At 42.2% G+C, this 14866-nt stretch overlaps 1 protein-coding gene across 1 annotated transcript in view; it reads right to left on the reverse strand.

The window, feature by feature from the left end:
• LOC140740706 (PH domain leucine-rich repeat-containing protein phosphatase 2-like) overlaps positions 1 to 14866 on the reverse strand; it is a 133438-nt gene that overhangs the window by 43874 nt on the left and 74698 nt on the right. Inside the window, exon 9 of the mRNA XM_073070152.1 lies at positions 1091 to 1293. Coding sequence (XP_072926253.1) covers positions 1091 to 1293 — 203 coding nt within the window. The remainder of the gene's footprint in view (positions 1 to 1090; positions 1294 to 14866) is intronic.

Below are 14866 nucleotides of genomic sequence, written 5' to 3' on the forward strand. Positions count from 1 at the left end.
TTTAAGAAGAAATCCTGATCCATCTCAGGGATAAGTATGAATTTAAATGATTTCAGTCATACTGATCTAATAAAAATAATGCACAACAGCATGTAGCATGTCCTTTACCACTCATCTTTCTTTCTGATATCTGAGTTTTTACGAATTAACATTTTTAAATACTCAATTCACTAACTTTCTTGTTAAAATTATATATTATTTTCAAAATAATTATTTAAAGAAAAAATATATACATTTCCCCATTTTCTCTTGGTAGTTTGATCTATACAATAGGGTGGAGTTACAATAGTACTCAAAAGCAAATCCAAGTTCATCGGCAGAAACAACTTAATTTCTACCAACGACGTCTCTCTAGTTTTTTTCAGGGAGGATGGGGTTCTGTTGAAGAAACTGACCTGGAGTTACACTCAGATTTCTGTTTGTTGTGGTGGTGGGACCTGAGGTGGAAGAGGTGGGGCCAGGGGCACGAGACGGGGAAGAGGGAGTGTGGTATGTTAAATTGTAGGAAGAATGATTAATTTTTGTTCTACTGCAGATCATGGTCTCTCTTAGGGGCTTTGCTATTGCTTACTTGGTAGGTGGAGGATGCTGATGGTTTTTTGCTAAAGTAGTGGGGGAGGGCTATCACTTTGCTGCTGTTTGTGTATGGAAGGGATGAGTAAGGGGGGGCTTTGGGATTTTAATTGTCACTCATTCTTTGGGGCACTTCTGTTTTCATGGATGTCTGCAAAGAACAAGAATTTCAGGATATATATTGCAAACGTTTCTGATATTAAATGTAACTATTGAAACAACGCTTCTCTGTACTTCAGATATGACCATTTTACTACCACTCTTGCCCCCTAGAGATGTCATGTTTTATTTCACCCTTCATATCTCAGGGTACAATTTCTCAAAGACAACAGTCATTCCAGATGCCAGTGTATCCTTTGCAAGACATAAATTTAATGGCTTTTTTCCCCTAAACTACCTCAGTTTGGTAAGCACCAAATTGCAACATATTTGCATACTATTTGCATCATAACCATCAATTTAGGCTGTAGAAGGAAATGCCAATTTACAGGAAGTGACCAAAAACCTGTTTACTTACGGTTGGAGCCTGCATATAATGTCCTCAGAGAAAAGCCACTTAAAGTAAGGGTGGACAGATTGTTACGTTCACAATGCAAATGTTCAATACTTGCAAACACACTCAAGTCAAGTTCAGTCAGGAGATTGTCACGCAGATCCAGATAAGTTACATGATTAATAGCTTCGAAGTTGCCCATCATCACTGACTCAATTGAATTCAACCTAATAAAGAAACAAAGAAACAAACATTGGAGCCCAAATGAAAAAAATAGCACACTTATTAGTACACCAACTAGTAAAATTTGAAACATGAAGTGAAAATTCTTTGCCTGCATATAACAATTACTAAAGAGAAATAAATGTCTAAATTACAGATAATAAATTGCACTCATTGACAAAAATTAGTTTATGAAGACATGAGCATGGCAATAAAATATCTGATATTTCTTTTAAAAACATCGAAATTCTGTAAGTTCTGCATGATTAAAACAAATAAACAACGGAATACGAGAATAAGAATCTGAATAAATTTAAAATTGGCGATATAATTTCAGTAGGGAAAGGGTTACGTGGAATTCTTTTACTAATCAGTACTTAAATTTAAACTTTCCATTTTGCCAATACCTTAGATAAGTAGGGAAAACACATAAATCCTTTCCAACTTCTTAAGCCAATTTGAAACCATTGATGTTCAACCGGAAAGTAGAAAAATTATTTAAACTTTCTCATAAACCTTTGTTGAGCTCACTTGTGGTTCAGATATTTTCCACAATGATGAATAATTTAGTAGAATACTTGCACTAGAAAGACTTACATTAGATATACTTCCAGATAATATCTTCACAAGCAGCATATTATCTTTGAAATGTAAAGATTGTAGGCAGGTGATTTGTAGAATGTAAAGGCATAGAAGGCAGCTAATGAACAAGTTGTCGGTTTGTTTTTGATACTGAAAAATTAAGAGGGTACCAGAGAGATGACTCTAATGCAAACAGCTATCCTTGCTTACCGGCTTGGGTTGCTTGCCAGAATTTAGAAGATGGCAGGTTAAATTTCATACTTTATTTGAAAAACACAACCCTTAGAAACACATCCTTAAATATCCTCACAAAGCCTTTTGTGAACAGCTATAGGCCTGGTGATGGTATTCACAGTGTGGTATCAGGCAAGGAGTTTCAGGATTTTGAAACACCAATGATCAGGGAAGAGTTTTACATGTCCAAATTAAGATAGTGTAAAACTTGGAGGGGTACATGCAAGTGTCAATATTTCCTTTTGCCTGCTGAACCTGTCCTAGTTAGTGGTAGAGACTGTCAATTTTGGAGGTGCTGTTAAGCTTCCTTGGAAAGCAACTGAAGATCTGCAAAAGATAATGAAATCAAGTGGGCTGTTTTGTCCTGGATGAAATTGTATTAGAGTTATAGAGCACTACAGCACAAAAACAGACCCTTCAGCCTGTCCAGCCCATGCCAAACTCTTATTTTACCCAATGACCTGAACCAGGACCATACATGGCCTCAATACTCCACCCATCAATGTACTTATCCAAACTTCTCTGAAATGTTGTAATTGACCCCACATCCGTAACTTCTGCTGGCAGCTCCTTCCACATTCTCACCATGCTTGTGAAAAAGGTCCCCGCCAGGGTCTCCTTAAATATTTCACTTTTCATTCTTAACCTGTGACCTTTACTTCTAGTGTGTGGAGTGCAGCCAAGTGGTTAAGGTGTTGGACTAGCGATCTGAAGGTTGTGAGTTTGAACCCCAGCCGAGGTAGCATGTTGTGTCCTTGAGCAAGGCACTTAACCACACATTGCTCCAGTCCACTCAGCTGAAAATGGGTACCGGTAAAATGCAGGGGGGTTAACCTCGCAATAGACTGCCATCCTATCGGGGGGGGGGGGGGGGGGGGGGGAGAGAGAGAGAGAGAAAGAGTCTCGTACTCCCAGTCACTTCACGCCACCGAAACCAGCATAAGCACAAGCCTGATGAGCCTATAAGGCTTGGACAGACTTAAACTTTACTTCTAGTCTCACCCCACTTCAATGAAAAAGGCCTGCTTGCATTTACCCTTTCTATACCCCGCATAATTTTGTATCATCCTTCTATTTTGTGCCATGTTGTATGACACAGGTATCCATGACCATGATTGTTCTTGGCAAATTTTCTACAGAAGTGGTTTGCCATTGCCTTCTTCTGGGCAGTGTCTTTACAAGACAGATGACCCAAGTCATTATCAACATTCTTTAGAGACTGTCTACCTAGCACCAGTAGTCGCATAACCAGGTCTTGTGATATGCACCAGTTGCTCATACGACCACCCTCCACATGCTCCCATGGCTCCACGTGAACATGATCGGGGTGAGGGAGGCGTGCTAAGCAGGTGCTACACCTTGCCCAAGGTTGACCTGCAGAGGAAAGAAGTGCCTTGCACCTCCTTTGGTAAATTTTGATACTTATCTCCACCTCATCACCCACATTTTGTAACCTCTATCAAATCTCCCCTCATTCTCCTACGCCTTAGGGAATAACGTCTTAATCTTTTCAACCCTTTCCTATAACTCAGATCCTCAAATCCCAGTAACATCCTTGTTAATCTTTTCTGTACTCTTTCAATCTTATTAATAACCTTTCCAACAGGAGAAATATTTCCTGTACTGATGGTACTGCCCACACCCAAACAAGTGGCAAGTATTTCCCCAGGTCCTGACCTAAGCTCTTTAAGAGATGGATAGTAAGAGTGGTGACTTGCTGCATGGCACCCACTGTCTGACTTGCTCTTGTAGCCATAGTATTTATGTGACTGGTCCCAATGCATTTCTGGTTAACAGTGACCCTCAGGTATTGATGGTCTTGAGCTTCAAGAGGGGAAAGAAGCTAGGAAGACTTGCACAAAGAACAAAGCCAATGGCAAAATGTTTATTTTGATAATCGCTTAGAAATTAGACCAAGTAGTGCTACTTACTTCAGAACTGTGCAACTGAAAGTACACTTTTCATGAAGTGCAATGTGTTAACGACTATATCTGGATCACCATGCTTCATTTAGAAATTTATCTACTCCTTCTGGCATTATCCAAGCTTGCACAACTGATGGATCTTTTTCCATCAGATGTGCATTAAATAATATCCATTTTCTGAGCCACATTGACTTAGATTGCACTATTAGGTTTAGACTCAATTAATGCAAGTCTCAAAGTCAAAGTTGAGTTTATCATCACACAAGTACAAGCATGCACAGGTGCAATGAAAAGCTTACTAGCAGCAACTTCACAGGAATAAGGACAGAGTCTTCAGGCTCCCACCATTGACATCCCCTCTGAGCTGAACTGTGTGTGACACCCAGAACCAATATCTTACCTCCTGATCAGCTCTACAAATTCCTGATGTAACAATCACTTGTAGGTCACACTGTTCACCCACTCCACAGCCACAATTAGGTCACATTACTCCCGACCTAATCCCACAACCCTCATCAGGATCACCAACACTGAAACCCATCACAACCTGTTACTTATCTCACTGAGATGTGAGGAACACAATGTTCAGTGATTAGAATCGTGGCCTGAATTGAATCTTAAGACAGACAAGTGGTTGAAACAGGGGAGAAGGTGAGCATCATTAACTCCAGCAAGAGATGAAAAGTCATGTGCCTCATCAAGTGACAAGGCAGAATGATAAGTGAATGAGGAAGGTAGAATAATCAGAGTCAGAAGAGGACAGTGGTTGTAATGTATTAGAACCTGAGCCAGATAGAGGGGAGTTCAGTGCTCCCCAATCCCCCCCCTCCCCTGACCCCCATGGAATGGGGGATCCAGTAGGTTAAAGCATGTCATGGACCCTGCACTACCTGAGGTCTAGTCTACTGCTAAATTATGAAAGTCCAGTCTCTCCTGGAATTCCCAATGATGACCTCTCAGGATCCTGGAATGACTACGGCACAAGAGAAGGGTTGTAAATGTGTTTGCAGTGGCAGGATTGAAACCATATTGTTTATAGTTACATTGCTTTGAGACAATTATGCATAATCATCAGAGCATACTAGAATTTCTAAGCCTGTTGGATGGTTGGAGAATGGAGTGGGGTCAGAAGTAAAAGGGGGTGAAAAGAGAGGAAAATGTGCATTTGCACAACTTGACACAGTTTGAAAATTATGAAAAATATTTAAATGGTATACATACATCCTGACAATTGGATATCTTGGATTAACTTATTTCTCCCATAAAAATATTCAACCCTAAAGATGCTCCTCCAAGACCACACTGTTATTTGCTGAGGGTCTTACTGCCATCTTTTGGTGACCTGTGGTATCATAATATATTCCCCATCATGCTGGAAATCAATTCTTTCGTGCATCTGAAATAGAAACAGAAAATGCTGGAAGTTCTCACTAGATTTGCCAGAATTTGCACAGAGAGTAAAACAATTATTGCTTCAGATTAATAACCTACCATTAATATTAACTACTCTACCTTTCTGTCTCGGGCATTCTGCCTGACCTGCTGAGTGTGTCCAGCATTTTCTATTTCCATTTCAGAATTCCAACATCTGCAATTTTTTGTTTTCATCCGTACACCTATTCCATTCAACAGTCACCAGACTTTGGAGCATTCAACAGCAACAAACTACATTCATGCAGAAGGTTTAATGTACTAAAATACCCTGTGAAGTACTATCAACAGAATTTAACACTACCACAAAATGAGATTTTTAAACAGTTGAATTTTATTTTAAACTTTAAGGGCATGTGGGGGAGAAACTTGCATACAGATTTCAAACCGCAGAGTTCACAGACACAACACCAATGTGGTAAATTCAAGAACGTACAGAAGGCCAGAATTATGAGTGCAGTGATCTAAAAGGTCATTGTGCTGGAGGAAGTTTCAGAGCATTGGGTAACAGCAAGGCCATGGAGGAGTTTAAAAAGAATGATGCAATCTACAAATTATGGCAATTGCTAGCAACATTCAAAATCCAAACAATCTACAGTACAGTGAATCAGATCTGACATAGGGGAGGGGGAGAGGAAACCAAGAACAGATTAAAAGAGAAACCAATGGCCAAGTTTTGCTGCACAGAAGATAGTGGGTGTATAGATTTGTTCTTTCCAGAGGAAGTGGTAGAGGCAGATACAAATACATAGTTTAAAATACATCTGCAAGCAAGAGAATATCTGCAGATACTGGAAATCCACGCAATACACACTAAATGCTGGAGGAACTTAGCAAGCCAGGAGGAAAAAAAGACAAGTAGATTTAAAAGGTGGGGAGGGGGAGGGGAGAGAGAAACACAAGGTGATAGGTGAAACTGAAGGGGGAGAGATAAAGTAAAGAACTGGGAAGTTGACTGGTGAAAGAGATACAGGGCTGGAGAAGGGGGTGTCTGATAGGAGAGGACAGAAGGCCATGGAAGAAAGAAAAGGGAGAAGGAGCACCAGTGGAGGTGATGGGCAGGCAATTAGATAAGGTGAGAGAGTGCTGGGGGGTTGGGCATTACCAGAAGTTTAGGAAATCGACGTTCATGCCATCAGGTCGGAGGCTACTCAATGGAATATAAGGTGCTGTTCATCCAACGTGAGTGTGGCCTCATCACAACTGTAGGGGAGGCTGTGGATTGATGTCAGAACATGAATGGGAAGTGGAATTATAATGGGGGGGGGGAAAGAAAAGGAGAAGTTGTGTTTGGTGGTGGGATCCCGTTAGAGAATTACGTATATTGTGACGGGTTTGAGTACTGGTGATTTTGATGAAGATTGTGGGATGAGGTCAGGAGTTAATAATGTGATTGTGACAGCGGAGTGGGTGAACAGGAGATTGTAATGTCAGGAGCTGGAGACCTGATCAGGAGGTAAGATGGTGATTCTGGGAGGTAAGAAGGCAGTTCTGGGATGCTAGGCACAGGTCCACTCAGAGAGGACGTCAATGGTGGGAACCTGCACTTATTTCTTAGACTAAGTGCTTATGCCAGTGCAGTTGCTGTTCGTAACAGAAACCCATATAAAGGAATAAAACAAAAGCTGCTTAAACTTATGAGAAGCCAGTAATGTTGACAGGTATCTGATATGCCACAAACTCATCACTGAAGTCAAAATGATACATCATTCCTCAGGTCGAAATGCCTTGTCGACCTCTCTGATGATCCTGCAAAAAAAGTCGGAAAGCCTAGTATGCATAATACAATATGCCTAGTATTATGATGTCCCAACTCTTATACTTAATATCCAATGCTGCTGCTGCCTGGAATGCAAGACCAAAGAGCTGAGAACTACCTTAACCTCCATAGAAGTTATCCAAGTATAAGCACATAGCCAAAGGTTGCCCTGATCCCAAAATATTTGGCCTAAAAATCTGAGTTTAAGAATGCACTGTTCATTAAACAGATGAAGACTCAATGGGAATTCACTCCTTGTATAACTATTTGTCACCTACCTCGGGACCTAAACACCAAGTGGTATAACCCATCAATCCTGAAGCCTGCAATAATAGGACGCACACCAGTGTCTGGGGGGCGGGGGCTGTTTTAATGACTATCGCCCTGTGGCACTCACATCTTCTGTGATGAAGTGCTTTGAGAGGTTGGTCATGGCTAGAATCAACTCCTGCCTAAGAACCTGCACCTGCTGCAATTTGCCTATCGCCACTGGCTTTCCATTTGGACTTGGATCACCTATATAATAGTAATACCCATGTCAGGCTGCTGTTCACTGATTACAGCTCAGCGTTCAACACAATCATATTCTCAGTTCTAACAAACAAGCTCCAAAACTTGGGCCTCTGTATTTCCCTCTGTACATGGGTCCTTCACTTCCACAATGGGAGACCACAGTCTGTGTGGAATGGAAATAACATCTCCACCTTACTTACAATCAACACTCATGCACCTCAACAATGCATGTTTAGCCCACTCTTGACACCCACGACTGTGTGGCTCACGTGCCATCTATAAATTTGCCGACAACACAACTACTGTTGGCAAAATTTCAGATGGTGATGAGAAGTGAGAGATCAGTTGGTTGAGTGGCGTCACAACAACAACCTTACACTCAAACACGAGGAAATCTGCAGATGCTGGAAATTCAAGCAACACACATAAAATGCTGGTGGAACAAAGCAGGCCAGGTAGCATCTATAAGAAGAAGCAATGTCGACGTTTCGGGCTGAGACCCTTTGTCAGGATTAACTGAAAGAAAAGATAGTAAGAGATTTGAAAGTAGGAGGGGGAGGGGGAAAACCAAAATGATAGGAGAAGACCTGAGGGGGTGGGGTGAAGTTGAGAGCTGGAAAGGTGATTGGCAAAAGGGATACAGAGCTGGAGAAGGGAAAGGATCATGGGACAGGAGGACTAGGGAGAATGAAAGGGGGAGGGGAGCACCAGAGGGAGATGGAGAACAGGCAAAGAGTGATGGGCAGAGAGAAAAAAAAGGAGGGGGGAAATAAATAAGGGATGGGGTAAGAAGGGGAGGAGGGGCATTAACAGAAGTTAGAAAAATCAATGTTCATGCCATCAGGTTGGAGGCTACCCAGACGGAATATATGGTGTTGTTCCTCCAACCTGAGTGTGGCTTCATCTTGACAGTACAGGAGGCCATGGATAGACGTATCAGAATGGGAATGGGACGTGGAATTAAAATGCGTGGCCACTGGGAGATCCTACTTTCTCTGGCGGACAGCGTGTAGGTGGTCAGCGAAACGGTCTCCCAGACCAGCCGACTCACAGGTGAAGTGTGAGGAAGGCGAGAGAGGAAGTGTAAGGGCACGTGTAGCACTTGTTCCACTTACAAGGATAAATGCCAGGAGGCAGATCATTGGGAAGGAATGGGGATGGGGGTGGGAAATGGACAGGGAGTCGCATAGGCAGCGATCCTTGCGGAAAGCAGAAAGCGGGGGAGGGAAAGATGTGCTTGGTAGTGGGATCCCGTTGGAGGTGGCGCAAGTTACGGAGAATTATACGTTGGACCCAGAGGCTGGTGGGGTGGTAGGTGAGGACAAGGGGAACCCTATCCCGAGTGGGTGAGAGCAGACATCACCCCACTCAACATGAGTAAGACCAAGGAATTGATTGCGGACTTCAGGAAGGTGAAGTTGAGGGAACACACATCAGTCCTCATTGAGGGATCAAAAGTGGAAAGGGTGAGCAGTTTCAAGTTCCTGGATGTCAACATCTCTGAAGATCTATCCTGGTCCCAACATCTTGATGTAATTACTAAGAAGTCATGACATCAGAAATATTTCATTTGAGAAGATTTGGTATGTCGCAAAAACACTTGCAAGTTTCTACAGATTTACCACGAAGATCATTCTAACTGGATGCATCAGCGTCTGGCATGGGGGGTGGGGGCACTGCACAGGATCTGAAAGAGCTCCAGAAAGTTGTAAACTCAACCAGCTCCATTATGGATAATTGCCTCCCCAGACACCTTACAAGGCAATGTCTCAAAACGGCAGCTTTTAACATCTAGGACTATCTTCACCCAGGATATGCCCTCTTCTCATTGCTACCATTAAGGTTGTGGTACAGGAGCCAGAAGACACACACTTAATGTTTCAGGAACAGGTTCTTCCCCTCCACCATTGATTTCTGAATAGACACTGAATCCATGAACACTACCTCACCTCCTGCCCCCCTCTTTTTTTGCATTACTTATACACATATACAAACACACATATTTTATATACATACATACATATACATACACACACAAAACCTGATTTTGATTATGTTAAAAACATGATGCACATACATATTTGCATAATGATGTCATTAGGCCTGCACCTGGCACTAGGAAGAGGTGTTACTTGCTGATATGAATAACAAACAAGTGTCCAGTTCAATTCCATCTATCACTGCAATTTATTGAGAAAATGTTTGCCAGTGCAATTCAAATTAATATTTTATAAGATTATTCCTGAAATGTTCTCTCTACAGAGGCTACCTATTCAGTTAAACATTTATAACAGTCTCAACACGTACACATGCACTCATCTCTAAACTTCTGCAAATATGTCATCTTAGTTTTGACCAACTATTAAATATTTCTGTAAATTTCATAACATATCCCACCAAAAATATTTAAGATAATAGTTTCAAAGTGACTACAAGAATCAGAAATACAGCAGCAATATTAAATTTCTTAATTTCAACAGTACATATTTACAGAAAAACACCATACATGTGCAATATGGCACGTTCACTTCAATTTTCGTCAAATAAATCAAAGATAGCATGCAACAGAGATAATAGAAAGGACAGGTAGGAGATGAGACATAATCACAGCCAGTGGGATGAGTTACAGGGCAAAAGACGCATGGTGCAGTTAAAACAGAAAGCAACAAATGCTGGACTGAAAGTGTTATATTTGAATGCATGCAGTATAAGAAATAAAATGGATGATCTTGAAATTCAGCTCCAGATTGGCAAGTATGACATTGTGGCCATCTCTGAAACTTGGCTTAGGCAGGGGTCCCCAATCATTTTTGCACCACGGACCGGTTTAATATTGACAGTATTCTTGCAGACCTGCCGACTTGTGGGGGGGGGGGGGGGGAATGGTGTTAATCATGACCAGAATATAGGGGTAAGTCAACTAGATCACTTAGAAGTGGCTAATACACTCAATTTCATTTCTAAAAGGGTATATCTAATGAATTTAATATTAAACACACAGCACATATTTTCCCCATATGAACATATAAAATCATTGCAACACACCAATATCGCTGAATCAGTGGGAGCCCTGGGCTTGTTTCCCTGCAACAAGACGGTCCCATCGAGGGTGATGGGAGACAGTGATACTCGAAGGGAATTCCTTATGTCCAATCTATGTCCAATCTATTCTGCAATTTATTTTTCCTTGCATTCATTGCAGAAAAGCTCGCTTCGCAGAGGTATGATGTTGGAAATGGAAGCAATGTTTTCAGTGCTTTCGTGGCTATCTCAGGATATTCAGCCTTGACTTTGATCCAGAACGCCGGCAGAGATGTTATGTCAAACATACTTCTCAGCCCACCGTCATTTGCAAGCTCAAGGAGTTGATCATCTTCCCGTGCTATCGTGGATGACGCATGGGTAATGACCTCGCGTGTGTTCAAGTTCCAACAGTGGGCGTGACAGGGAATGAGGAAAGGTGCAACTGACTCATATCGTTTCATATCACCAAATCATATTGTTCCTCACAGCCCTGGTACCGGTTCACGGACCGGTGGTTGGGGACCACAGGGCTAAGGGATGGCTGCCATTGGAAGCTGAACGTCCAAGGATATACGGTGGATCAAAAAGATTGGTTAGTAGGCGGGGGAGAGGGGTCCTGTATATCAGAAATAATATTAAATCATTAGAGAGGGATGACATTGGATCGGAAGGTGTAGAGCCTCTATGGGTTGAGTTAAGAAATGGCAAGGGTAAAAGGACCCTCATGGCAGTTGTATACAGGCCTCCAAACAGCAGCCGAGATGTGGATTACAAACTACAGCAAGAGTTAGAAAAGGCATGTCAGAAGGGCAATGTCATGATAATCATTGGGGATTTTAACATGAAAGTGGAAAATCAGGTCAGTACTAGACCTCAAGAGAGAGAATTTGTAGAATGTCTAAGGAATGGCATTTTAGAACAGCTTGTTGTTGAGCCCACTAGGGGATCGGCTGTGCTGGATTGGGTGTTGGGTGATCTGGAGGTAATAAGAGAGCTTAACGTTAAGGAACCCTTAGGGAACAGTGATCACAATATGATCGAGTTTACTTTCAGATTTGAGAAAGAGAAGCTTAATTCCAATGTGTCAGTATTTCAACGGAATAAAGGAAATCACAATGGCACGAGAGGAGAGCTGGCCAAAGTTGACTGGAAAGGGACACTAGCAGGAAGGACAGCAGAGCAACAACGGCTGGAGTTTCTGCAAAAAATGAGGGAAGTGCAAGACAGATATATTCCAGATAAGAAGAAATTTTTGAATGGAAGAAGGACACTACCACGGCTGGCTGACAAGTGAAGTCAGAGCCAAAGTAAAAGCAAAAGAGAGGGCATACAAGGAAGCCAAAGCTAGTGGGAAGATAAGAGGATTGGGAAGCTTTTAAAAACTTGCATAAGAAAACTACGAAGGTCATTAAGGAAAAGATTAATTATGCAAGGAAACTGGCGACTAATAGCAAAGAAGCTTTTTTTAAGTATATGAAGGGTAAAAGAGAGTCGAGGGTAGATATAGGACCAATAGAAAATGACGCTGGAAATATTGTAATGAGAGGCGCAGAGATGGCAGAGGAACTGAATGTGTATTTTGCATCAGTCTTCACAGTGGAAGATCTCTGCAATATACTGGACACTCAAGAGTATCAGGGAAGTGAAATATGTGCAGTGAAAATTACGACTGAAAAGGTGCTCATTAAGCTTAATGGTCTGAGGATAGATAAATCTCCTGGACCTGATGGAATGCACCCTCGGGTTCTGAAGGAAGTAGCTGGAGAGATTGCGGTGGCATGAACCATGATATTTAAAGAATTGATAGATCTGGGATTGTACCGGATGACTGGAAAACTGCAAATGTTACTCTGTTATTTAAGAAGGGTGGGAGGCAGCAGGAAAGAAACTATAGGCCTGTTAGCCTGACATCAGTGGTTGGGAAGTTGTTGGAATTGATTGTTAGGGATGAGATTATGGAATACCTAGAGGCACATGACAAGATAGGCCAAAGCCAGCATGATTTCCTGAAAGGAAAATCCTGCCTGACTAACCTACTACAATTTTTTTTGAGGAAATTACAAGCAGGGTAGACAATGGAGATGCAGTGTACTTGGATTTTCAGAAGGCCTTTGACAAGGTGCCACACATGAGGCTGCTTAGCAAGATAAGAGCCCATGGAATTACAAGGAAGTTACTAGCATGGGTGGAGCATTGGCTGATCGGCAGAAAACAGAGTGGATCTGGCTGGCTGCAGGTTACCAGTGGAGTTCCACAGGGGTCGGTGTTGGGACCGCTGCTTTTTACAACGTATGTCAATGATTTGGACTATGGGATTAATGGATTTGTGGTTAAATTTGCCAATGATACAAAGATAGGTGGAAGAATGGGTAGTGTTGAGGAAACAGAGAGCCTGCAGGAAGACTTAAGATAGTTGGGCAAAGAAGTGGCAAATGAAATACAACTTGGAAAGTGTATGGTCATGCACTTTGGTGGAAGAAATAAATGGGCAGACTATTATTTAGATGGGGACAGAATTCAAAATGCAGAGATGCAAAGGGACTTGGGAGTCTTTGTGCAGGATAACCTAAAGGTTAACCTCCAGGTTGAGTCGATGGTGAAGAAGGTGAATACAATGTTGGCACTCATTTCTAGAGGTATAGAATATAAGAGTAGGGATCTGATGTTGAGGCTCTGTAAGACACTCATGAGACCACACTTGGAGTATTGTGTGCAGTTTTGGGGTTCTTATTTTAGAAAGGATATACTGACATCGGAGAGGGTACAGAGAAGATACACAAGAACGATTCCAGGAATGAAAGGTTTACTGTATGAGGAGCGTCCAGCAGCTCTTGGACTGTATTCCATGGAGTTTAGGAGAATGAGGGGAGATTTCATAGAAACATTCCGAATGTTAAAAGGCCTGAACAGATTAAATATGACAAAGTTATCTCCCATGGTAGGGGAGTCTAGGACAAGAGAGCAGAACTTCAGGATTTAAGTATGTCCTTTTATAGACAATAGACAATAGGTGCAGAAGTAGACCATTCGGCCCTTCGAGCCTGCACTGCCATTTTGAGATCATGGCTGATCAATTCCTTATCAAAACCCGGTTCCTGCCTTGTCCCCATATCCCTTGATTCCCCTATCCATAAGATACCTATCTAGCTCCTTCTTGAAAGCATCCAGAGAATTGGCCTCCACTACCTTCCGAGGCAGTGCATTCCAGACCCCCACAACTCTCTGGGAGAAGTTTTTCCTTAACTTTGTCCTAAATGACCTACCCCTTATTCTCAAACCATGCCCTCTGGTACTGGACTCTCCCAGCATCTGGAACATATTTCCTGCCTCTATCTTGTCCAATCCCTTAATAATCTTATATGTTTCAATCAGATCCCCTCTCAATCTCCTTAATTCCAGCGTGTACAAGCCCAGTCTCTGTAACCTCTCTGCATAAGACAGTCCGGACATCCCAGGAATTAACCTCGTGAATCTACGTTGCACTTCCTCTACAGCCAGGATGTCCTTCCTTAACCCTGGAGACCAAAACTGTACACAATACTCCAGGTGTGGTCTCACCAGGGCTCTGTACAAATGCAAGAGGATTTCCTTGATCTTGTACTCAATTCCCTTTGTAATAAAGGCCAACATTCCATTAGCCTTCTTCACTGCCTGCTGCACTTGCTCATTCACCTTCAGTGACTGATGAACAAGGACTCCGAGATCTCTTTGTATTACTCCCTTACCCAACTCTAAACCGTTCAGATAATAATCTGCCTTCCTGTTCTTACTCCCAAAGTGGATAACCTCACACTTATTCACATTAAACGCCATCTGCCAAGTATCTACCCACTCACCTAGCCTATCCAAGTCATCCTGAATTCTCCTAACATCCTCATCACATGTCACACTGCCACCCAGCTTAGTATCATCAGCAAATTTGCTGATGTTATTTTCTATGTCTTCATCCAAATCGTTACCGTAAATGGTAAACAGCTGTGGTCCCAATACCGAGCCCTGTGGCACCCCACTAGTCACCACCTGCCATTCCGAGAAACACCCATTCACCGCTACCCTTTGCTTTCTATCTGCCAACCAGTTTTCTATCCTTGTCAATGCCTTCCCCCCAAT

The sequence above is a fragment of the Hemitrygon akajei genome, chromosome 17 (assembly GCF_048418815.1).
Source record: "Hemitrygon akajei chromosome 17, sHemAka1.3, whole genome shotgun sequence".
Lineage (NCBI taxonomy): Eukaryota > Metazoa > Chordata > Chondrichthyes > Myliobatiformes > Dasyatidae > Hemitrygon > Hemitrygon akajei.